Genomic DNA, 24,705 nt, shown 5'->3' on the forward strand with positions numbered 1-24,705 from the left:
ATCCCTGTATTCGTCGATGAAGTCTACTGCCTCCTTCTGTTCCTGTTCTATTTTCCTCCCTCTTCATTATTATAATACTATTATTTTTCGGGTCACTACACGTCAGACCCCCCCTCTTCTCTCTCTCCTTTCCCCTGCCTGCGCTGACAAGCTCACTTCTCCACCCTTTGCCCCCCCTACACACAAACCCACTCCCCTCTCTCCTTTCTCCCCTCCTTAATACTTGACAAGTCAAATTTTTTTTTTTATTGTTGACAATGATGAGACCGGCCGCAAATTTTTTGTTTTGTTTTTTTAAGTACAAACTTTGCAAAAGTCGGTTGGGTATAGTTTTGTTATTTTTTCCATTTAATTCATTATTGTGTTTTTTTTTTTTATTAATATTTTGGTAAAAAACTCCCACTATAATTGCATAAACCGCCGGTAATTTCGGGTTCGGTTCTTGTTTGGCAATCACCTCGATTGCTACCTGCGCAAATTCTGGAAACTAGAGCCACTGAGGAAGACATGCGCAGCACCCACTGATCTCTCTCTCTCTCTCTCTCTCAGGATGAACGATGAACAGCGATCAATCCTCCTCAAGTCATCCTCTCGCTTCCCTTCTCCCCAAGGTTTGTATCAACTCTAATATTTGGAACTGTTGCTCTCTCTCTCTCTCTCTCTCTCTCTGTGCTAATGCAATTTTAAGATTGATTTTTTGTTGAGTATGTTCATTGTTGTGATTGAAGGGGTGAAGCTGTCGTATGGGACGGCTGGGTTCAGAGCCGATGCTTTAGTTCTTGAATCGACAGTTTATAGAGTTGGGATTCTGGCCGCTCTTAGATCGCTGAAGACCCAGTCGGTTATCGGACTGATGATTACCGCTTCCCACAACAGAGTCTCCGACAATGGAGTCAAAATCGCAGACCCAAGTGGAGGCATGTTGTCTCAGGACTGGGAGCCCTTCGCTGATGCCCTCGCCGCTGCCTCTGATTCTCAGGAGCTCCTCCAGGTCTCTCTCTCTCTCTCTCTCTGTTGGGCTGAAAATTGACTATCGGGAGAGAAACTTCACCTGAATGCTTGAAATTTTAGCTCTTTTGACTAAATTTATCTGATTCATGGCTAAATTAGCGCCAACAGTATCTAGGCGATTTCTGTCCCTTTTTTCTTTTTTCAAAAATAAATGCCTAAACCAGAAAATGAAATTTACAAATATATGTTTTCTTGAACAGTTAATAATAGAATTTGTAGAGAAGGAGCAAATCCCATTTGGAGGAGAGCGGTCACCGGAGGTATTGTTGGGAAGAGATACAAGACCTAGTGGAGAGTCTCTCCTTGAAGCTGCAAAACAAGTATAGCTTCCCGCTTAATTACTTTGGGCTTTTTATGATCATTTACGGCCAAAATTGTGTAAAATTATTGTGTTTAATTTCACATTCAATTGAAGGGAATCAGTTCAATTTCTGGAGCGGTTGCCTATGACATGGGAGTCCTAACAACCCCACAACTACATTGGATGGTTCGTGCTAGAAATAAGGGCATGAAGGCATCTGAAATTGATTACTACGAACTGCTTTCAAGCTCTTTCAGGTTAGTTTGATTTCAGCCTGAAGTTGATTACCATGAACTGCTTTCAAGCTCTTTCAGGAGTTTGTTTTCAGCCTGTGGCGTATATGGATTTCTTTGAAAGAAGAGTCTGTTTTTTAAATAATGTCTTTAGGTCTTTATGTTAGGTGTTTAATGGATTTGATTCCCAAGGGAAGCAACACACAAGTTTTAAAGATGGATGGCAAATTGATTGTGGATGGGGCTAATGGTGTGGGTGGACAAAAACTTGAAGTTTTAAAGAAAATGTTGAATGGTTTGGCCATTGATGTTCGCAACTCTGGTAAAGATGGAGGCATACTCAATGAAGAAGTTGGTGCTGATTATGTGCAGAAGGAGAAGGTCCTTCCATCTTGTTTTGGTCCTAATGACGTTGGGATTAGGTTAGCCATCTCTTATATTGTTAATTAGTAAATCTCACTTGATTTTGAAATATTGATGTTCCATGTCTATGTTTAGTTTGAGATTAAAATAAATTTGACTTGACAATACATTAAGCTTATGAAGTTTTCTGCAATATTTGCTTTAAATATATGATGTTGCATTATATAATGGCTAATCAAAATGGGAGCTAACCATTTGATATTTTTAGTGTTTCAGGTGTGCAAGTTTGGATGGAGATGCAGATCGGCTTGTATATTTCTTCTCTATGCTGTCAGAAAGTGGCAGGAATATTAATCTTGTTGATGGGGACAAGATATTATCTTTATTTGCCCTATTTATCAAGGAACAGCTTAATGTTCTTAACATGTTTGCTGATGGAAAAACACTTTATTATTATCCTGGCCAACTTGGTGTTGTACAAACAGCATATGCAAATGGGTCATCCACAGATTATCTCAACCAATTGGGTCTACCGGTTGTGCTTACTCCAACAGGAGTAAAATACTTGCATGAAAAGGCAGCTGAGTATGACATTGGGATTTATTTTGAGGCAAACGGGCATGGAACCATTTTGTTCTCTGAACATATCTTACATTGGTTAGAAGAACTTTCTTCAGTATCTGAAGGTTGCTTCTTATATACTTTATTCATCTTTCTGTTGTTGATATTAATATAAGAATTCATGAATTATTTGATTGTTTAGTTCAGGTTCAGAAAAGCAGAAGGCTGCTTTAAGACTTTTGGCTGTCAGTAAATTGATCAATCAAGCAGTAGGAGATGCTTTGAGTGGATTGCTTTTGGTTGAGGCCATCTTACAATACAAGGGATGGTCAATTTATAGATGGAACGATCTTTACACTGATCTACCAAGTAGGCAGCTTAAGGTCAGTCTCTACTCTCTATCCTGGTGGTTCCAGTGAACTTTTTCTGTTTCTGTGTCATATCTGTGCTCAACTATAGAATTGGTCAGGGTTTGCTTTTGCAGATTAGAAATAGCACAAGTTGTGTGGTTCTTCTTTAGACTAGATAAATAGATATTGGTTTCGGTACCTTTCTATGCATATTGCATAGGCAGAAATAATTCTTTTTTTTGGTTGAATGAAGGGCTCAATGCCCAAAAAAGAAAAATTACAAAAATTAACTAGGAATACAACATGGGACACATACCCCTGATCTATGATATATACTGTAAAATTATGTGCAACAGTAGTGATAGGGCTGCATGAACATGTGCACTCCGGAACTGAGGCTAATGGCTTGTATAGCTAACCTGCTATTCTATTACCCTCCTTGTATGTGTGATTCATTTGTCTAGACACCCTAATTTCTCCATCGTTATATAGCAAAATTTGAGCCTTTTACCTTCTTTTTTTTTTGGTAATTTCAATTTTAGGCATATTTAGGTGTTGTTTTTGTTTTTAGAAAAAAAATAAATTTTGTAGTGGAGTGTTGTCTAAGGTCTCTGCCTAGACGTGTTCTCCCATTGCCATTCACTCATCCTCATTGCCTTGCCTTGCATGTCCATGCATTAGGAATTGTACAACATTTCATTTACATTGATGAGGTACAATCAAAATGATAAATACAAAAAACAAAAAAGAAGAAAAAAAATAAATACAACAAAGAAAAAATAAGAAAAACAAAAAAGCTGCTCCCAACCATCCTGGAAGTTCTAGAGCCCCCTGTCCAACTACCTGCATACAAAAAATCAGAGCCCAAGTTAATAAGGGCTCAGTTGGGCTTATTTTGGAATTTAAGGCCCATTGTCAGCCTCTGCTAGTTTGTAAAGCCCAGTTGGGCTTAATTGGGAAATCCAAGCCCACAGTCGACTTGTACTCAAGCCCAAGGGCCTTTACTTGTACCAAAGTGAAATCCTGGAGGCATGAGCCTCTTTCTCTAGTTGAATAGCACCGCACTTCTTTGTAGACCTTTTTCCACTACCGTTGCTTTGTCCACCAATTCGAAGAAGTCTTTGACTTGAAATGCCACCACTTGTTCATAAATCTTCAGACTCAAGCCTTCTTCAAATTTCCGAGCCTTCTTTGATTCATCCGAAATTAAGTAAGAGGTGAATCGAGATAGTTCAATAAACTTAGCCACATATTGCTGAACGGTCAAGATCTCTTGGATTAAATTTGTAAACTTCTTCGCCTTGGTATCTCTAGTGGAAGTGGGGAAATATTGCTTAAAGAAGATCTCCTTGAAGCGTTCCCATGCAAGGGTTGCTCACTTTGGCCCTTGTTCCTGGAGAAGCTTTATGGAATTCCACCAGCGTTTGGCCTCACCGGTCATTTTGAAAGTGGAGTATAACACCTTCTGCTCGTCCGTATAGTGAAGGACTTTTAGCAACTTCTCCATTTCCTGGATCCAATTTTCTACAACGATTGGATCAGCTCTTCCTTCAAAGATTGGGGGGGTTCATGCGGGTGAAATTCTCAATCATCGTCAGTCGGGTGGACAATTTTGTCCCCTAGAGAGCTCCACAGAATTTCTGCCATAATTTGCTGGGCTACCTCATGTAGCACCATAGTAGCCTTAATGCCTTCTTCGTTGAAAGCCCCCATATCATTCTCGTCATTCACGTTTTTATCTATGGGGTTCATTCTGAAGAAAAAGACTACATTTATTTTGAAATCGTAAATCTATCGTTATAAAATAATAGACTAAAAATATCCTAGCTTACCCAATCCTACCCTCATCATGATTCATACCTAAACTGTGATAAAATTATTTGCCAAAGTCTACAGAACTTATCTCCTAGGCTCTGATGCCACAACTGCGACGCCCCAAAACCCGGTTGGGTTCGAGGTGCGAATTTTCATAAATAATTTAATATAAGCAGCGGAAGTAATTTAAAACCTCAAATATTACACATCAAAGTACTAAACAATCGTATTTACATGGGTATCTCAAATAACAATATTTACATCATGTAAAATATAAGAACATTTTTAACTAGTATTATACAAACATTTATTCTAATCTACATTCTCTAATCCCTTTTAGATGCTCGCTATGCCTAATTTCCAGTACGTTCTGCATAGCTATCTGTAATGTGAAATAATAGTTGGGGTGTGACGACGCTCAGTAAGTAAAGACTAGATTATTATTAGTGTGTGGCTAAAATGAGCTTTACAGTGTAAAAATTCATTTAATAATTTAACTACTAAAAATTGCATTTGAATAATTGTAAATCATTTTTATCTAAATAGTCGTATGCATATAACTATATATACTTCCCTTTATACTTTTCCTTCACATCATCATTTAGCCCTACTAAACGGGGCTCTATTCACATATATGTGTATACTTTCCTTTATTGTAAATCATCATGTAGACCCTTAAAATATGACCACGTATAAATATATAGATATATGCATACTTTTCCTTCAAATCATAATTTAGACCTAATAAATGACTCTGATCACATTAATATATAAATATGTATAAAAAACTCCTTTTGGCTTGTGGGTGTGATGGTTACTTCAATGACTGAGTTGTGCGGTCCAAAGATTGAATTTAGCTGGTTGGCTGACCAAGCTAAATCAAACATCATATCTGTAAGTGAAAATTTTCTTATTAAGTCCTGATCTGGAACCAAGTGTGCACTTAAGAGAAATCCACTGTTATCTACCAACACTTACACAATAGTGTAGTTGCACTCATACTCCTTTGTAAGTTACGGTACCGAACATTCATAACATTCGAGCCATTAGAGTTCTTAAAATATACAATTATAATTTATGTAATAAAAACAGTATCATAAACATCCCATCATTTTTCAATATAAAACTTGTAACAAAATCTCATCATTTTTCATGTAATAAATATACTATCATAAAAATCACATACTTGCTCATTTATGCAATAAGATAAGCTCTTGCCACACGATTTGTGTGTTAATTATTATTATAATTTTATAAATTACCTGAGAAAATTTATAATATTTTGTAACAAAAATATACTCAGGTGTATTTAAATAAAAAGCGGGTATGATTAAATCTACGTATTTTAATTTAACATATATATATATTTAAATAAAAAACAGATATGATCAAATTCACGTAGTTTAATTTAACTCAGGTATATATTTAAATAAAACATATATAATTAAATTCATGTACTTAATTGAAATTAGGTATATTTACGAAAAATATGACATAATCTAGCCTACTTACATTGATCTATTCTGCTAACATGATAAAATAATGAATTCCTAAAATGAATTTGGAAAGAGTGGAAGAGCGAGAATTTTAAGGGTATAAAAATTCTCTGTCTGCCACTAAATCTTTTTCCTTCAATTCCTCTTTGAAATTTCTTATGAAAATGGTTTTAGGAAGTGATAATGTTTATAAGGGAATTGGGGAAGGGTATCTTGTAATTTGTAGGAAATCCGCTTGCATGCGGAAGGAGATGCATGCATGGGATTTTTAATGCAAGAGGGACAAGGGGAGGGGGTTTGCATGAAGTGAGGATGTTTGTCCTTGCATGTAAGTATCTTGCATGGGAAGTGAAAAAAAAAATGATTAAGTAATAAAATGAAAGGGAGGGGATAATATTAAAACAATCAAACAAAAAGCCTTTACGTAGGGGAAGTATTACCTTGCATAGGGAATAGTTTAAACCATAAAATAAAGTGGGAGGGAGGGCTTGCATTTAATGCAAGGACAGGATTTGAAGAAACAAAACAATACTTTACGTTGAAAGGGGGAAAAGGAAGACCAAAGAAAATAAAAGGAGACATTTATGGGGTATCTTGGATATGGGGAAAGGGGAAAAGACAAGGGATATATATATATATTATTATTCTATCTTTTTACTATATCTATTTGTATTATCACCTATATATCTATTATATATATATATATATTATTATGATACTATTATTTATTTATTTAATTATTATTAATTAATTTATTTTATTATTTTATCTAATGAATCACTTAATTAATTAATTAAAATTTTTTTCTTGGATTATTACAACACACATATTTCTTTCCTGCCAAATTTTGGTATATAACACCTAGTCCAAAATTTTGGTATATATCTGTTGCTATAGGATGCTAGAAGAAAAGATTTTCCGGGCATCTTGAGTAACAAACCTATAAAAAGGGACAATTGTAGACACCTTATTTTGCCTGGTCATTATATAGCAAAATTCGGGTGTTTTACTTCTTTTTTTTTTAATTTCAATTTTAGGCATATTTAGGTGTTGTTTTTCGTTTTTTTTTTTTTTTCAAAAAAGAGTGTCATCTAAGGTCTTTGCCTAGACGTGGTCTCTTATTTCCATCGACTCATGCTCACTGCCTTGTGTTGCATGTCCATGCATTAGGAATTGTACAATATTTCATTTACATTTGAGTAAGTACAATCAAAACGATGAATTCAACAAGGAAAAGAAAAAAAAAGAAAAAAAAAAAAATACAATAAAGGGGGGAAAAAAAAAATCAAAACAAAAAGAGTTGCTCCCAGCCATCCTCGAAGCTCTCGAGCTCGCTATCCAACTACCTGCATGCACAAAACTAGAGCCCAAGTTAATAAGGGCCCAACTGGGATTATTTTGGAATTTAAGGCCCATTGTGGGCCTATGCTGGTTTTGTAAAGCCCAGTTGGGCTTAATTGGGAAATCCAGGCCCATAGTGGACCCATACTCGAGCCCTACTCCCCCAGGTACATTTTGAATTGACCCCCAATTTCCCCCATATGCCTACTCATTGGGGTAATTTTTTTCACTTCACCAGTTTTCTTCCCCCATCTGCTTCCCCTGCAGCCACATAAACCCAGTAGGCTCCTCAGAGCCTGCTTCTCCCATACTTCCCCTCACTTGCTCCTGCAAAATTCAGAGCTAACCCGAGAGGGAGGAGGAGGATAGACCACTTGGACAGTATAATAGAGAAAAAAAAAAGAGAGGAGAGAATAGGAAGATAGAGTGGCTTCCTAGGCAGTGTCTTCCTATGGGGCTGTAGAAGGTAGAAGAAGAAGCAAACAGGAAGAGAAGCTGAAGAAAAGAAAAGATATAGAAGGCAAGGCAGAGGTGGAGTTTTGGAGACTAAGAAGTTCGTACCCCTCCCCCTGACTCTGTTTATTTTGAGTGTATTGATCTGTTCACCTACATTTTGGAGGATTTATAATTTTTGATCTCCCCAAACAGAACCCCCTATTTTGGAATAAACTCAATAAGCAAATAATCCTCATTGGGATCATTGGGGGTTATGTGTTTGCACGCCTTTGGAGATCTTGAGATGAGGGTAGCTTCTATTTTTCGCCAGGTTGCCCAATATATTATGAATTGGTAATTGAAATAAAAAGGAAGAATATGAGTTTTGATCGGTTAATTTTGAAGGTAATCCGAGGCTAATAAAGTACCATCTCTTGGACAGGTGTAAAAGGGTGCTAATACCTTCTCTTTATATAACCGTTCTCCCAAAATTTGACATGGTAACACAGACTATGGACTATCAGTTCTTTTGGACCTAGGAACTCTGCCAATGAACTGGTAGCATTTTAAATAGGTGTTCTAACCTCACCTAGGGTAAAAATAGGTTAGTGGCGACTCTATTGGACTATATTTTGACCCATTTCTCATCACATGCATTCCCCTTTCATATAATTTCGAGTTTGCCATTCAGTCGAGGCAACATGGAGATTGGATCCCCATATTTCTGGAGTTGACTCCTTTCGGAACGTCACAACAATTTGAATTGCACACTTCTTTCTGAGTTGAAATCAACATGGTTTTCACCAAAGAAAATCTAGGATTAGATGGATAAAAAATATGTTTAATGCACTAAATTGGCAAAAGAAAATCACTTTCGATAATAACTTTTTTAAAACGCATTCTCCAATAGTTTCACAGCCTTTAGAAATTGCTCAAAGTTCTGCTTTCAAAGAATTGCGACTGCCCAAGTTGACGACATACCTGATTTTCTGAAGCTACCTGAGGTGTTTGGGATTGTTTGGAACCACTTAAGGGAAAGTGCTTTTCTAAAAGAAGTGCTGAGTTCAATGAGTGCCGATAAGGGTTGAACTAGAAAAGTGCTAAAAGTTACAAGTACTGTTTTATTATGTTTAAAATAAGTGCCGATTATAAGTAGCCATAAAATAAGTGGTGTTTTGATACTCATGTTTATTATAATTGCTGTTTGAATATATATTATTATCATATGATTATATTTTAACATATAATACATTAAAAAAATAATATATGATTACTAAATTATGTTTAACTTTTTAAATTAATATTTTTAATTTAAATTTAAAATTTTTTTTAACTAAAAATTTACTTAATGTTTATGTTAGTTAACATTTTTTAATTATTTAACATTTCCTATCAAATGAAATAAGATATGGTTATTATTTTTGAATTAACAATATTATTATTTTATGTTTCTAATATTATTAACTTTCTAATAATTTTTGAAATTGATCATTAGTTTCTAACTAATTAATTAGAACTTTATTCCCGAGAGAGAGAGAGAGAGAGAGAGGCCGTGACAATGATTGGTGAAGGTAAAGAGGAGTTTGCTGCGGGTGGTGATAGTTTGGCTACCATTACAGAAACGGGCAGCTGTGGATGTGTTGTTTGTTAAGAGTTGGAATGTTTGGAGAGAAAGCTAGGGCTGAGATGTGGAGGAGCGGAGTTCAGGACGAAGGAGGAGGTTTTCACGCGACAGCATCCGGCGATAGAGGTGGCCCAAGGAGTGGGAGAAGAGGAGCAGAGCTCTTGAAGGTTGAGGAGGAGGAGTTCGGGGGCCTTCATTGCACATAGGCTGCTTAGGATAGACGGAGAGAGAGAGAGAGAGGGGAGGAAAGTTTTGAGAACTAGGAACTTGCCACTGCAAGTGATAAATACAGACATGCCATCACCCATGCTCAGTAGCCCCTTATGAGTGGTCAAAAATCCATCCCTCTTTGCCTCTCAAGATTCACTTAACAATGTGCCACTTTTTTAGTATTTTCTTTTAGAAAAAACCTTTTCTGGTAACATGACCCGATGCAGGGGCAGCATCACTGATCTGCAGCCATGAGAGATAAAAGGGGAAGAAGAAAAGGGGGAAGAGAGGAATTTTATCTCCACCTTCATGCAAACTGACATATACCTACTAGACATGTTTTAGATGCTTTCATGTAGGCTAAAATTCATTTTATTTAGTAAGCTAGAAAATTAAAACATGAGTTTTTGGCTGGATAAAGGCTTACGTAATAATGCTGGTTTGGTTAATTTGAAGTTGATATAATTTATGTGTTCCTGTGCATTGATTTTATTCAAAGCTGTTCTATTCCATTTTTTTAGTTTGACGGTTGTATGGACAGATTTGCACAATATTTTTCCATTAAATGATGAGTATGTTATTGCAGCTCATGAGAAAATTTGGAAAAACAATGATGCAAGTTGATAATTTGGCCTGTACATCTTTGTTCTTTATAACAGCAACAAAGCCTTAAGTCCTACTAGGTGGGATTGGCTACATCTCTTGTCATTTTCAACGTTCTTGGGCAATATTCTTGGACAAGTGGAGGATTGTTAGATCCTTACTATTTTTTTCCAAGTTATTCTAGGTGTATCCCTGCTCCTACTGCCAATAATATTAACTAGCTCACTCCTCACAATGGTGCATTGTTTGGCCTACGTGTAGGTGTCTGAACCATCTCAGCCTCCTCTCCCTTACCTTATCTTCTAGAGGTGCTGCTTAACTTAGCACGAATATGTTCATTCCTTAATTTATCTTTTAGAGTTATACCACTCATTCACCTTTTTTCATTTTGGAAACTTTTACATTTTAGATATGTTATATTTTTTGCCCAACATTATGATACATGTAACATTGCTGGTCTTTAATAGCTGTTTGGTACAACTTTCCTTACAGTTTTAAGGGTGTTCTTCGATGAAATGGCACACCTAAAGCACTTCTCCATTTTACCCAAACCACTTTTAAATTTATGTATATCATCTCTAATTTCTCCTTCATCTTACTTAATATATCCAAGGCCATTGAAATCTGGTGGAATTGTTAATTTCTTGACCAAGTTAATCATTTCTATAATATTCCTCCTGCTGTCACATTTTATATATTTTGTCTGACTTGTACTTATCTTAAAACCCCTAGATTCTAATTTTCTCTCCATAATTCTACATGAAATTCTACTCTAGCTCTTGTTTCATCAACCAAAAGACAATATCATTTGTAAACAACATACAACATGGAACTCTATTGGATACTCCTTGTAAGTTCATCAATGAGCAATTAGAAAAAATTGGTACCAAAGCAAATGTTGATGTACACTTATTGTGGTTGGAAATTCCCTGCACTCTCCACCTAATGTCCTAATGCTAGTCATTGCCCTACATGCATAACTACCCATGCTTAATGACATTAACATGCCTACTACATACTTCTGTTTTTTTTTTCTAAAAACCCACCAAATCCCCTGGGTACCTTGTCATGGGCTGTCTCTAAGTCGATAAAAAATCATGTGCAAGCTCCTCTTCCTGTCCTTTAATCCTTGTATAGTTGATCTTTTTTACACATAAAGCTAAAGTGAATTTTGAAACCCATTTCTAGCCATAGTCTTCGTTCAATTACCCTTTTCTAAAGTTTCATTGTGTGATCCATTAGTTTAATTCCACAATAATTATCGCAAATTTGAATATCTCCTTTATTTTTGTATATAGATATTGAAGTGCTTTTCCTTCATTCATTTCACATTTTCTTACTTATTAGAATTATGTTAAATAAATTAGTGAACCAAATAACTGTTGTTGCCTAGTTTTTCCAAACTTCATTTGGGATGTCGTATGATACTTTAGTCAATTTTTTTTTAATGCAGACTTAGCTTCATCTACTCTAATTTTGCAGATAAATCTAAAATCTTTAGCCTTTTCTCATTTGTGAATTTTAAGTTTAAATCTTCTACTTGCTTCTAGTAAATACTCTATTAAAGAAACTTTGCAATCTTTCTTTTACGTGTTTTTATTTAATCAAAATACTATCCTCCTAAGTTTTTATACATTTGATATTACCTAAGTCCTTGTCTATTTTTTTTTTACCATTTTTTTTTTTTTCCGTATCTAGTCTAGTATATAAATTATATATATGCTCAATGTTTAGCTTGGCCTTTTTTGTATCTTTTCTTGCCTCATTAAACCATTCAGTTCTTGGAAATGTTCATGCTTCCATTGCTATTTGTTTGACTACCAGGTAAAAGTTGTGGACAGAACTGCTGTTGTCACAGCAAAAGCGGAAACTGTGGTTGTGAAGCCTCCTGGCATTCAAAGAGCCATTGATGCTGAAATTGGTAGCAACTGATTTTTCCTATTTACCCAACAACACAATCTTCTAATTGATAGCTTAGTTCTTTGACTGGCCTCATGCATACCTATTTTGTCATTTATGAGTTCTGTACGCATGACTGACTTGATTATCAGTCTGGTCCATCCTGTTGTTTGGGCAGATCATAAATATACAGCCTAATTACCCATTTCGAAAGGTATCACTTGTTTTGTCATTTATGAGTTCTGTATGCATGACCAACTTGAGTATCAGTCTGGTCCATCCTGTTGTTTTGGGCGGATCATAAATATACAACCTAATTATCCATTTCCAAAGGTATAGAGACATGGTAATAAAAGTCCTCCAAATTGATGACATTTCATGCAAGAACAACTCAACTGCACCGCATTAGCTATGTGTGGTACATAAAAATGGAATGGAATGAAATCGAAATCGTGACTTGATTTATGCAAGTTCTTAATTCAATTTTTTATTCCATTCCCACTTCATTCCATTCTGTGAACCAAACATGACATTGAAGTCTAAGCTCACACTAGTAAGGCAGTCATTCATGCAAGCCTCCTATTTCTTAGCCATACTGCTGCAACTCGTATTAATATGTAGAAATCATTCATTTTACTCACAATGCAGTAAAATACCCTTATGGCCGAGCTTTCATACGACCATCGGGTACAGAGGATGTTATTCGGGTATACGCGGAGGCATCCACACAGGAAGCAGCAGACAGCTTGGCCAATTCAGTAGCAAAACTTGTGGATAACTTTCTTGGATCCAGAAGCTCCAAATGATAAATGATTTCTTCGTTGGAAGTGAAAACAGAGTTAGGCAGATTCATAGTTTATGTGGCTAATCTGATGACATATTTGCATGTTTAACCATTATGCCTATGCCTTGAATTCAGGACCTGTGGGTTTTCTTCGCTGAGTAACACATTCATTTGGCACTGGGCTTTTTCGAACAGGCAGAAGAGAGTATGGTGAATATTGCAAAAGTTTGTACTTTGCACAGCATTTGAATGTAACCAAATTTTTATTTTTTATTTTTATTTCTCTTGGATTTGAAATAAATGTTTATTTTTCTTGCATACAATTTTCAGAAAGAGGCAGCTTGTTTTGTTTTTAATATTTTTTTTTGTTGTTGTTTTCTTGATGGAAATATCCGTAGTTTCGATTTTCCATAAAAATATTGCAAAAATGCAAGCTATATATATATTCTGTGCGCCATTTAATGCCATGTGAAGCAATAGAAACAATTCATTTTCAGCAATCCTCCATGGGTAGTCAAGTTAGCTCACAAGCTGTTCAAGCTTGATTCATTTTATAGCTTGGTTTAATTTGATTTTATTCGAGTAATAGTCGAGTTTTGAATTGTTCGAGTAACAGTTAAGAGTTTGAGTGAGTTGAGTTTTGTACTTGTAATCTTGTTTGTGCATATGTTGAATATAATGTATTATATATGTATTTAAGTTAAAAATTTTTAAATTGAGAGGAGTTGGAGTATCTCATTGTCTCGTGTCAATAAGTTATTATGATTTTATGCAGTGAGGATTTGAGCTATGATGTTCAAATTCCAAAAGTATTTATCTAGCATTCTTAAATGTCTTATCCAACAAATTGCTGAAGAAATTCAGGTTGGGATGGTGGAACTGTCTGAAGACCCTAACTTGTTCATTTAGGATTAAAAATTGTTCTTGAAAAAAAAATGGTTTTCATTATTATTATTTTTATATTAAATGTTATGAACAATAAATGCTTAATCTGAGATGATTATTATATTAAGATGTTAATGTGTAAAATTTAAAATAATTTAAAAAATACAGCTTTTTCAAATTTTCAAAATTATATAGAAAAGTTCAAAAAAAATATTTTTTTTAAAATTATTTTTCTAGATTTCCAACTTTGCATATATAGTAACATAGGACTTGGATCTTAGGCTTGTGAAGATTATATATATATATATATATATATATATATATATATATATATATAATTTTTTCTAAATCTACACGCGTCAAAATTCAAACCCCAAAATATATGTTTTCAAATATTACCTTATATAAAATTAGAAAATAAGTTGTCTTCTTTGTGATTATTTTAAAATTTTAAAATAAAAATAAAAAAATATTTTATGCATTTAAACAAACTTTTTATTTTTTGTTTTTTAATATAAATCTTAAAAAAAAAAAAAAACTAAAACTTTTATGATTCACTGAAAAACTAAAAAATAAAAAAAAAAAATTTTCTAAAACTAAACGGGTCCAAAATTTTCAACAAATTACATATGTACATGAAAACTTTTCCAGTTCCAACATCCATTCCATCCCATTGCACCAAAAGGTCCAAAACCATGAGACTATTGTACGATTCGAAATGATGGGTGCCATTTTTAAGCTCAACATCCATCCCAGTCCATTGCGCCAAAACCACATTGGGTTAATGGTATCTCAGAAACCCAAACCTGTCCCTATTGAATTGCCATTCATGGATTCCTAACATAAGAGGGCCTGAGAAGGCTAGGAGTAAACCTGGTGCCTTTGCCTCTCTAATTCAGGAAAGGAAGCTGTGGAAAGTGCACCAATCTCTCTTAACACCAACACATCAGTTGAAAGCATACTCTCTCTACTCACTTGGGTGGATCACAGTAGGGAGCTCCGGTCTCTCATGTTGCATGTGCGTGTGTTTCCCTTGTCGAACAGCACAAAAGCTGGGGCTTCCAAGATACATGTCAATTAGAGTTTCAATCCCTCTGATGGGTGGTGAGATGTTTTACTTTGCCGCACAACCGATAAAAAAATGTCAAAAGTGCTCGAAAATGGTGCTCATACATGACCATTTATAAACGAGCATTGTCTGCATACTTGTTAGTCGTAATCCATTGCCAACTCCCCTAGTTTGCATACAGAAGACAGATGCTAACATTTTCCAAAGATCTAACTCCCCTAGTTTGCATACAGAAGACGTAGACATAGATGCTAACATTTTTATCAACATTGCTACAACGAACTGAAAGCTGATCACATTAAGGTCATGGAGAACATTGTCAACTCAGCCTGATTATACCAGTACCTACCAAAAGTGCATGAAGCTTCTCTATATATTTTGTAATACATGAGGCCATGGATGCAAGGCAAATGTATGACACAGATCACAGGTAGGCTATGAAATACTCCATTAGAAATGTGAGAAGATTTAGCAATATTAACATCGATAATGTCCAAAGTGTGTAACCTGACCACAGACTGGATGCCAGCTAAAGAGGGCAATAATAGAAATCAAACAAGCAAATTGTTTTTCATGCTTTTAATGATCAACCAGCAAGCGTGAACTCTTTTCTTCAAATGGCACTGCAGAAATAACAATTGTTTACTCAGCAGAAAAAGATCCTACATAGAAACTGTCATTCAATACATTTTAGATTGACACAGAAGATTTAATTAGGTAGACAAGGTGATGTACTAAATTACTTTATTGCAGGGAGGGAGAGTGGGGGAGAAGGCCATGTTCAGTGTCTTCAAATGAACCTCAAACTTTATTCAGATAGCTATGTTTGGTGTCATCATATGAACCTAAACTCCATCCATTTAAGATTCAATAAAATTACCAAGAAAACACAAATTCTCACCAGAAGAGCATGCCAACAAATGGGATTAAGTTGGAACTACACATTAAAGTTGCTTCACATAGGGTTTAATGAGAACAATCATGTGATGTAGCAAAGACTAACATAATCCACACAAACCATATTGTCCTCGACCATAAAAAGTAATAAAAGAGTGATGCCCTTAGTTCCACAAACCCCCTTCCTAAGTGACACTTCCATCAAAAAACCTAGAGTCTATGTTCCATACACAACCTCGATAGAACCTCACTCAAATCATTATAAGCCCCAACAATTTTCTGCAGACCATACGCCTGAGAGTTCATTATTTTCTATTAAGTATTTATGAAGTTAAAATGTAATTTTGCAACTTTTTAAGGCATCATTACGTGAAAATATTGTCTGTGCTCAATTATGTTTATATGCTAGACATATTTCTTAACACAAGTTTTCTAGGCACTTTTAACCTATGAAATTCCCGCATCTACATGCCACCCCACACCACATTGATACTCACTCCATATGAACCTAAACTCCATCCATCCAAGCTTCAATAAAATTACCAAGAAAACACAAATTCTCACCAGAAGAGCATGCCAACAAATGGGATTAATTTGGAACTACACATTAAAGCTGCTTCACATAGGGTTTAATGAGAACAAACACGTGATGTAGCAAAGACTAACATAATCCACACAAACCATATTGTCCTCGACCATAAAAAGTAATAAAAGAGCGATGCCCTTAGTTCCACAAACCCCCTTCCTAAGTGACACTTCCATTGAAAAACCTAGAGTCTATGTTCCATACACATAACCTCGATAGAACCTCACTCACATCCTTATAAGCCCCAACAATTTTTTGCAGATCATACGCCTGAGAGTTCATTATTTTCTATTAAGTATTTATGAAGTTAAAATGTAATTTTGCAACTTCTTAAGACATCGTTACATGAAAAATATTGTCTGTGCTCAATAATGTTTATATGTTAGACATATTTCTTAACACAAGTTTTCTAGGCGCTTTTAACCTATGAAATTCCTGCATCTACATGCCACCCCACACCACATTGACACTCACTCTAGCTCTTGCTCCTGTTCCATGTAAATATGGCCATACCAAAGGCTGAGATGTAAGCTGTCCAACATGCTGGTGTTCAAATTTTCAATGCCCATTGCCCACCTCTCCACGAGAAAAGGGGCTTTACTAAGAGAATTCAAGAAAATACAATTTTATAGTGAAGACAAACTTAAAAAAAAATAAATAAATAAATAAAATAAAAAGGATTTAAAGATTTTTTGTGGATCACCACTCCTTTTCTTGAAATATCTGGAGTATCTGGTTTTGAAATCAATACCACCTCTTTCTTAGCAATCAAAGCATCAAACCTCAAACCAATAAGTGCTTACCCCAAGAATTTAGAATTAGCCACAGATTTCTCCTTTTGTGCCTTTTGCCTATGCTTCTAACATCTCTGGCTTGAAATGTTTTAGTTGGTGTGGTCATCTCACATCTGTGTTCCTTACTTTTTTTTCTTCGATAAGAAAAAATTATATTAAGAAAAGAACAACATGAGCTACAAAGAAAGGAGGACGAGTTGATCTCCAAGAAACAATGTAAAAAAATACAAAAAAGAATCAATCCACACTAAAGCTACCCTTCAATCCCTTTGAAGTTGGGAAAGCAACCCCCCTCCCCCCCTTCCCAACACCAAAATAAAGAAAAAAATAAATAAAATAAAAGAAAAAACAAAAGAAAGAGACCACAAGGACACCAAAACACCACTCTATCCCATAACAAGCTAGGAGGGGTTGAATTCTCGCATTCTTCTTGAGCCAAAGGGTCTACAGTGTAGCAAAAAATTGTGCAACGCTACACATCTGTTCCATTCTTGCTCTTTCCAAAATCCCAAAACCTCACTTCTTCATTGTTGGATGTAAAACCACCTTCAGAATGTTCTTTTTCTCTTGCTTTGGTGACCAGGTGACCTTCAGAATGTTCTTTTTCTCTTGCTTTGGTGAAGCTTGGGTAGCGCCCATATTCTGGGGGATTTCTTGCCAATGAACCCATCTTGTTTTGTGCAATCAATGTTTATTTCTCAACTACCCTCAACATTTTATAAAGCGTGATTCATCTTAAAGCTCCCCAACCAAATATTTCATTAAGTTACAAATATTTTTCTAGTAAGTAATGTCCGGAAAAACAGATTGTGACTACCAATCTCTATGCCAATCGGTGATATGTAATGCTGCTGTGGGTAGAACACACTGTTGTCCTCTACCAAGCTAACTAATCTATTTGCACCAAAGTATCCCTTTAAGAAACTTAAACGTACCTCAACAAACAAGAATGTTTGTTATTTTATCTAAAAATATTTACTCATGAATACCATAAAAGTTAAACAAGCTAAACTGCTTAATGCTTTTCTTTCATGTCAGCACTCATTTTATTAAAAAAATTATTATACTATGATAACATTGAGACTGCACATGTCGGTAAAAGTATAAAATACTTTCTACATACATACTGTACATGCAGTTAGCCAATTTTAGCAATTACAAAGGCACAAAATAGTTTTTTTCTTGTATAGACAAGAAAATTAAACTCATCCAAAGACACTAACAACTCATCTAGCCGACAACAATTTTTTTTTTTTTAAATTTATTTTTATCATTTAAGAGATAGTGTATCAACGGGAACCAAGGGAGTGCCACCCAGACACAAGCAAAAAGAGACTGATAGAAACCAAAAAAGTGATATATCAGTTGTGTAACAGAGTAAAGAATTGTGCAAGCATTCAACATATACAATCCATTAAACCAGCTACTAAGAGTTGTAAGCCATCTATCTTTGAGACTAACAACAGACATAGCTGCTCTTTCAAAGGCAAGTATGTTTCTCTCCCTCCACAGAACCCAAAAAGGTTAGAGGGATCAAGGTTAAGGCTCTTTTCCTTTCACTGTTCACTTGAATCTCATCTAGCAGGCATCTTACATAAAAAAATAAAAAATAAAAAATTAACTTTATAAATTCAGCATTGGATGTAATATTTGTTTTATTTAATTTTGAGGAGAAAAAGGCAAAAAAGAACATATCATTCAAGGGATAGATTTATCTTAATCATATTGTAAGTAGCATGGTTTATTGCTATAAATCATCGTCTCACAAGTTAATTGATATGTCTACACCATTGACAGTACAACTTTAGACATCAATGCACCCGTCCTAATGGACTTGATTCCAAAACTAGAACAAATGGGCACCGACCTTGGTATGAAACAAATACAAATTTGAAAGAAAACTAAAATTCTGTAAACATGCACTGACACAGCACCACATACCAAAGCAGGAAAAAATCCAACAATGTGGAAGCCTTTACCTAAGCCTCACTGGAAGCTTTTGAGCTCCGAAAATCCTTCTTCAATTCAGAAACTCTCTTCATACAAGCAGCCTTAGACCTTCCAGGAACAGCTGCTGCAATATTCTCCCACCTCATTGAGGCATCCTTCGGAAATGCCTTCAAAGCATTGAGCAGAGCAATATCCTCACCAGAACACCAGCTCCCCTCACCGCCACTCTCTCCCTTGCTCCCCCCATTCTCCACTAACCTGACATTCCCACCCTCAATTCTCTTATTCAGCGGCTTTCGATTCTTCAAAAATTCTGCATATGAATCGCCCCCGCCTGCTCTCTTCTCCCCCAGAGCCTTCGCCGTTTTAATCACACTCTCCACCTTATGCCTTCCCCTGAACGCCTCCGCAATAATCTCCCACCTCCTAGCCTTCCCCACCGGATGCTTCATCATCTGCTTCTTGAGGAGCTCAAAATCCTCATCATTCCATTCTTTCTCTTCTTCAACCCAATCTGCAGCATTGCTACCACTTTCATTAACATTACCATTACGATTCTCATCAGGGGACAAATTTTTCTTCTCTTCTTTCGCAGGCCCATTAACACTACCAACCATATAATCGGGACCAGACACCACATCGTCGGATCTGCGAGGCCTTGATTTCCGATTGTGTACCTTTTTGTTGGAATCGTCGAGCACGATCTTTTCATCTTGGTGGGTGAATTCGACGATTGGGCCTTGGCCGACGCGAATGTCGCCGCCGGTCAGGGAATCCGGGGCAAAAGGGGCGAGGAGGAGGGAGGATGCGGACCAGAGGATGAGGAATTGGAGGGTTTGAGATTGGAGGAAGAAGAGAGCGAGAAGGAAGAGAGAAATGGAGAGGGCGAAGCAGAAAAGTGCAAATGGTTTGCTAAGTTGATGGGTTTGTGGAGAAGCGAGCGAAGAAGAAGGAGTGGCGCGAGATTGGAAGAAGAACCTTGGTCTGGGTTCTTCATCTAGGAATTCCATGGCTAGAGAGAGAGAGGGAGGGAGAGGGCGAGAGGATGAGGTGGAGAGGGAGAGACGACTTGTGCGTGTTACGGCGGGTCAAGTGGAGACCCGGTCTAAAACCTCCCGGCCTCCTGGTGCGTAGACCCGGTTCAGCGCACGGAGGCTGAAGACGGGTCAAGTATAAAGTTCAATTACTTTCGATTTTTGAACAAGCTTATTTTCAGAATTCAATTTGTTAGTTTGTTTCAATTTTTGAACCTTGGTCAGGTTTGTCTCGATTTCCTTAAAACTTTTTCTTTATCGTCGAGATGTACCATTTTTTTTTTATCAAAGGGTAAAAATATAATTGATCAAGATAAATAATTACAAGTACACTGGGCATCCTCAAGCTAAACAAAGAACCAACCAAGTAAAAGCTACCATTGATAAGGAACTAGCTTAGGGTCCCAAGTTTCCCACTCCCCCTTAAATTGGTAAATCACCAATGCTAATCTCCTTTCATTTTCAACTTTTAGATTTTTCGGTGGTGTATGACTGTTTGTAGCCTTACAAGACAGGCTTCATACTCATCTATGTTATTAGTGCAGCGAAAAAGTAGTTAGCCATCATTGGGTTGTATCTTTCTTCGGAAGATATTAATATTGCGCCGAAGCCATGTCCCAAGGGTTTGAGGCTCTATTAAACATCATTACTGACATACCCCATATATATCACCTATCCTAAAAAGAAGACATGTGTCCAGCATTAATAGGAAAAATGACCTACAAGGTCAATCGCTCGATCAGAGCCATTGACGCCGGTCATATATTGACCAGAGTGATCCACGCTCACACTATAAATGACAGATCTATCGGGGTTAAACATAACCAGTATAAAATGGGTACTGTGGAGAGGCTAAAGTATCTCATTCTAACTCAATTTCATTGTTGTTTACAACCTCTCTAAAATCACTCCCTTATTTAGGCATCGGAGAGAACCCTCGAAATACACCCCGGGTCTTCCAAGTCGCGTTTGTTTTCGTCCTTTTCAGGTGATCGGGATCAGAAAGCTCGCCATAGATCAAATCGACATTTTTGGCAGCAACAGTTGGCGCCGTATGTGGGAATGCTTCTGAAAGGTTTTAAATTTTCGATCCTCAATCCCTGCATCATGACAACAACCACCAATTTCAGGTCCGACCCTACTGCGGGTGATCAATCACCCCAGTCTGTTCATTCTGCACCCAGAGACTGTTTGGGAGTGACAAGGGAGGAATTCCTTATCTTCCAAAGGAGAATGGAAGCCTCATAGAAGAAGATGAATGACATGTTCAACATGCTCTTACAGCAAATGAGTCATGGAGAACTGGCACCCTGCCAGTAGCTCGTTGATCCTGTCTCACAGAAGAAAGCGGAAGACCCGAAGGAGAATAATGTAAAAATCAACCCCATAAAGAAAGTGGAGGACGCGAATAGTGTGGGAGTCAATGAACAATGATCGAATGAGCTGGAAGAGAGGATCAAGAAGATTGACCAAATAGAAAAGATGATGAAGGAGGCTCGTTCCAACTCGTCTTGCAGGGAGACCTTGTTGAAGTCTTCGGATCCACCCTTCATCAAAGAAGTGATGGAGGTCCCATTGCCAAGTAAGTTCAAAATGCCTAACTTAGAAAGATATGAAGGCTCAACCGACCTGGTTGTTCACTTGGATACCTTTAAGGTATTAATGCAACTGCAAGGCGCACCAGATGCTATCATGTGTCGTCTGTTTATCGCCACCCTTAAAGGGAATGCCAGGGCATGGTATCGAACCCTAAAACTCGGATCCATCAAATCCTTCTCTAAGATGGAACAATTTGCCAGATACTTCATCAGCCGCCGTAGGATGGCAAAGACCTCAGCTCATCTATTGAACCTGGTCCAAGGAGAAAGGAAAACGTTTAAAAAATTCATACATCGCTTTGTCGCTGCTACTTCAGAGATTCGCAACTTGGATCATGGGGTAGTATTGACAGCCTTAACCACGACCCTCCAACCTGGGAACTTCTTGTACTCCTTAGGGAAAAGGCCTCTAGTTGACATGGGGGAACTAATGGCACGAGCACAGAATTATATCAATCTAGAAGAAGTAATGGACACAAGGAGAGATCAAGTTGATTTAAAAAGAAAGAGCTCGAGGGATATAGGGGAGGACTCTAAAATAGGGAAGAAGCAAGAGAGTAACAAGCAGCAGAGCAGCCCTAAGGGGTTAGGACATACAAGTAAGTTCTAGTCCTACACTCCCCTAAACGTCTTGTGAACCAATGCCCCAGGGGGCTCTGACCTAATCTAGCATACCTAGAAAGGAGATTGCTTCATAAAATTGCACCTCTGTCAATCATATCTTCGAACATTTTGTGTGCCTCTCTATTAAATTATCAAACTTTGCGTACATATCTATAAGTGCATTCTTTGTCACGTTACTCAATTTCAACACAAAAGATGAGCATAACTTATTAGGTAAAAGAAAATTGGCCCAATTGACGAGCAACGCTCGTGAGGCAAGAAAACTGCCTAACAAATAAGCACAACTCATTAGACAAAATCGGCTAAATTGACGAGCAACACTTGTGAGGCCAGAAGATTGCCCCACAAATGAGCACAACTCATTAGGCAAAATCGGCCCAACTAACAAGTAAGGCTCATGAGGCCAGAAGATTGTCCCACAAATGAGCACAACTCATCAGGCAAAATTAACCCAACTGACGAGCAATGCTCATAAGGCTAAAAGATTGCCCAACAAATGAGCACAGCTCATTAGGCAAAATCAGCCCAACTGACGAGCTACGCACGTGAGGCCAGAAGACTGCCCAATAAATGAGCACAACTCATTAGGCAAAATCAGCCCAACTGATGAGCAACGGTTGTGAGACCAGAAGATTGCCCAACAAATGAGCACAACTTATTAGGATAAATCGGCCCAAATGACGTGCAACACTCGTGAGGCCAAAAAAGCCGTTTGGCGAGAATTCCCCATGAACGATAGTTCAGTAGGAATGCCCCACTATGGGCAGCTCAGTAAAAATGCCACTACAAAAGTCGCTCAGTAGTTAAGAAATAATGCCCTTATAGAGCATCTCGGAAAGAATGCCCATGAAGAGCGGCTTGACAAGAATACGTATGAAGAACAGCTCGGTGAGAATGCTCATGAAGAGCGGATCGGCAAGAATACACATAAAGAGCGGCTCGGCAAGAATCCCCATGTAGAGCAACTCGGTAAGAACGCCCATATAGAGTAGGTCGGCAAGAATGCCCATGAAGAGCATTTAAGCAAGATTGCCCATGAAGAGCAGCTCGGCAAGAATGCGCATGAAGAGAGGCTCGACAAGAATGCCCATGTAGAGCAGCTCAGCAAGAATGTCCATGAAGAGCAGCTCGGCAAGAATGCGCATGAAGAGAGGCTTGGCAAGAATGCCCATGTAGAGCAGCTCAGCAAGAATGCCTATGTAGAGCAGCTCAGCAAGAATGCCCATGTAGAGCAGCTCAGTAAGAATGCCAATGTAGAGCAACTCAACAAGAATGTCCATGAAGAGCAGCTTGGTAAGAATGCTCACGAAGAGCAGCTTGGCAAGAATGCCCACGAAGAGTAGCTCGGTAGTTCTGCAAGAATTCCAAATGAAGAGCAGCTCAACAGCACGGTAAAAATGCCCATGAAGAGCAATTTGGTAGCTCGGCAAGAATGCCCATGAAGAGCGGTTCGACAAGAATGCCCATAAAGAGCGGCTCGGCAAGAATGTGCTTGAAGAGCGGCTTGACAAGAATGCGCTTGAAGAGCGGCTTGGCAAGAATGCCCATGTAAAGTAGCTTAACAAGAATGCCAATGTAGAGCAGTTCGGCAAGAATGCCCATGAAGAGCAGCTCAACAAGAATGCTCATGAAGAGCACCTCGGAAAGAATGCCCACGAAGAGCAGTTCAGCAGCTCGACATAATTCCAAATGAAGAACAGCTTCGCAGCTTGGTAAGAATCACCATGAAGAGCAGCTCGGTAGCTCGGTAAGAATGCCTACGAAAAGTAACTTGATAGCTCGGTAAGAATTCCAAATGAAGAGCAGTTCGGTAGCTTAGCAAGAATCACCATGAAGAGCAGCTCGATAGCTTGGAAAGTTCAGTTTAATGGATATGATGTTCATGGATTTCATAAAACTTAGGACTCAAAAATAAAAAAACAATGATGCATATGCTACAATGAAGCTCTATTTTATTCTCTAATGATGGGGCTCCACTCCCCTATTTATTTGCATGCACACATGAATGCAAGTTCAATTCAAGGATGTTGTTCATTTAAGCTCATTTATCATATATTCATCCTACAAAATTTTTCAGCATGCAACAAATATAAGCATTTAGCACATAAGCATGACATATTGCATTTTGATTTAAAACCATGTTAGCCAGTCAACGCTAGCTATACTTAATGCAATACCTATGCAGTTGGGGTTCAAGAAGGTAACACGACTTAAAAAGAATTCAATGAGCGTGTGACAAATG

At 37.3% G+C, this 24,705-nt stretch overlaps 3 protein-coding genes across 3 annotated transcripts; 2 read left to right on the forward strand and 1 right to left on the reverse strand.

The window, feature by feature from the left end:
• Positions 1–247: 247 nt before the first annotated feature.
• LOC131164328 (phosphoacetylglucosamine mutase) lies at positions 248–13,384 on the forward strand. Its single transcript, XM_058121437.1, has 9 exons — positions 248–611; positions 729–991; positions 1,212–1,331; positions 1,427–1,569; positions 1,713–1,967; positions 2,185–2,594; positions 2,677–2,852; positions 12,168–12,264; positions 12,891–13,384. Exons 1-9 carry the CDS (start codon positions 551–553, stop codon positions 13,046–13,048), a joined length of 1,683 nt encoding a protein of 560 aa, XP_057977420.1. The 5' UTR covers positions 248–550; the 3' UTR covers positions 13,049–13,384.
• A 5,583-nt stretch (positions 13,385–18,967) lies between these two features.
• LOC131164329 (transcription factor MAMYB) lies at positions 18,968–20,303 on the reverse strand. Its single transcript, XM_058121438.1, has one exon. The coding sequence runs from the start codon at positions 20,215–20,217 to the stop codon at positions 19,237–19,239; it is 981 nt and encodes a 326-aa protein (XP_057977421.1). The 5' UTR covers positions 20,218–20,303; the 3' UTR covers positions 18,968–19,236.
• A 1,420-nt stretch (positions 20,304–21,723) lies between these two features.
• On the forward strand, positions 21,724–23,455 carry LOC131164458 (uncharacterized). The gene is made up of 2 exons (XM_058121653.1): positions 21,724–22,438; positions 23,289–23,455. Exons 1-2 carry the CDS (start codon positions 21,724–21,726, stop codon positions 23,453–23,455), a joined length of 882 nt encoding a protein of 293 aa, XP_057977636.1.
• The last annotated feature ends 1,250 nt before the right edge of the window (positions 23,456–24,705 follow it).

The sequence above is a fragment of the Malania oleifera genome, chromosome 9 (assembly GCF_029873635.1).
Source record: "Malania oleifera isolate guangnan ecotype guangnan chromosome 9, ASM2987363v1, whole genome shotgun sequence".
Lineage (NCBI taxonomy): Eukaryota > Viridiplantae > Streptophyta > Magnoliopsida > Santalales > Ximeniaceae > Malania > Malania oleifera.

Excerpts from the sequence above, each read along its gene's own strand:
- LOC131164458 (XM_058121653.1), top strand. The coding sequence starts at position 21,724 with ATGATGAAGGAGGCTCGTTCCAACTCGTCTTGCAGGGAGACCTTGTTG. Across the intron at positions 22,439-23,288 it reads TAAGGGGTTAGGACATACAA|AGCATCTCGGAAAGAATGCC; the intron begins GTAAGTTCTAGT and ends ATGCCCTTATAG.
- LOC131164328 (XM_058121437.1), top strand. The coding sequence starts at position 551 with ATGAACGATGAACAGCGATCAATCCTCCTCAAGTCATCCTCTCGCTTC. Across the intron at positions 1,332-1,426 it reads TCCTTGAAGCTGCAAAACAA|GGAATCAGTTCAATTTCTGG; the intron begins GTATAGCTTCCC and ends ATTCAATTGAAG. Across the intron at positions 1,968-2,184 it reads CCTAATGACGTTGGGATTAG|GTGTGCAAGTTTGGATGGAG; the intron begins GTTAGCCATCTC and ends TTAGTGTTTCAG.
- LOC131164329 (XM_058121438.1), bottom strand. The coding sequence starts at position 20,217 with ATGGAATTCCTAGATGAAGAACCCAGACCAAGGTTCTTCTTCCAATCT.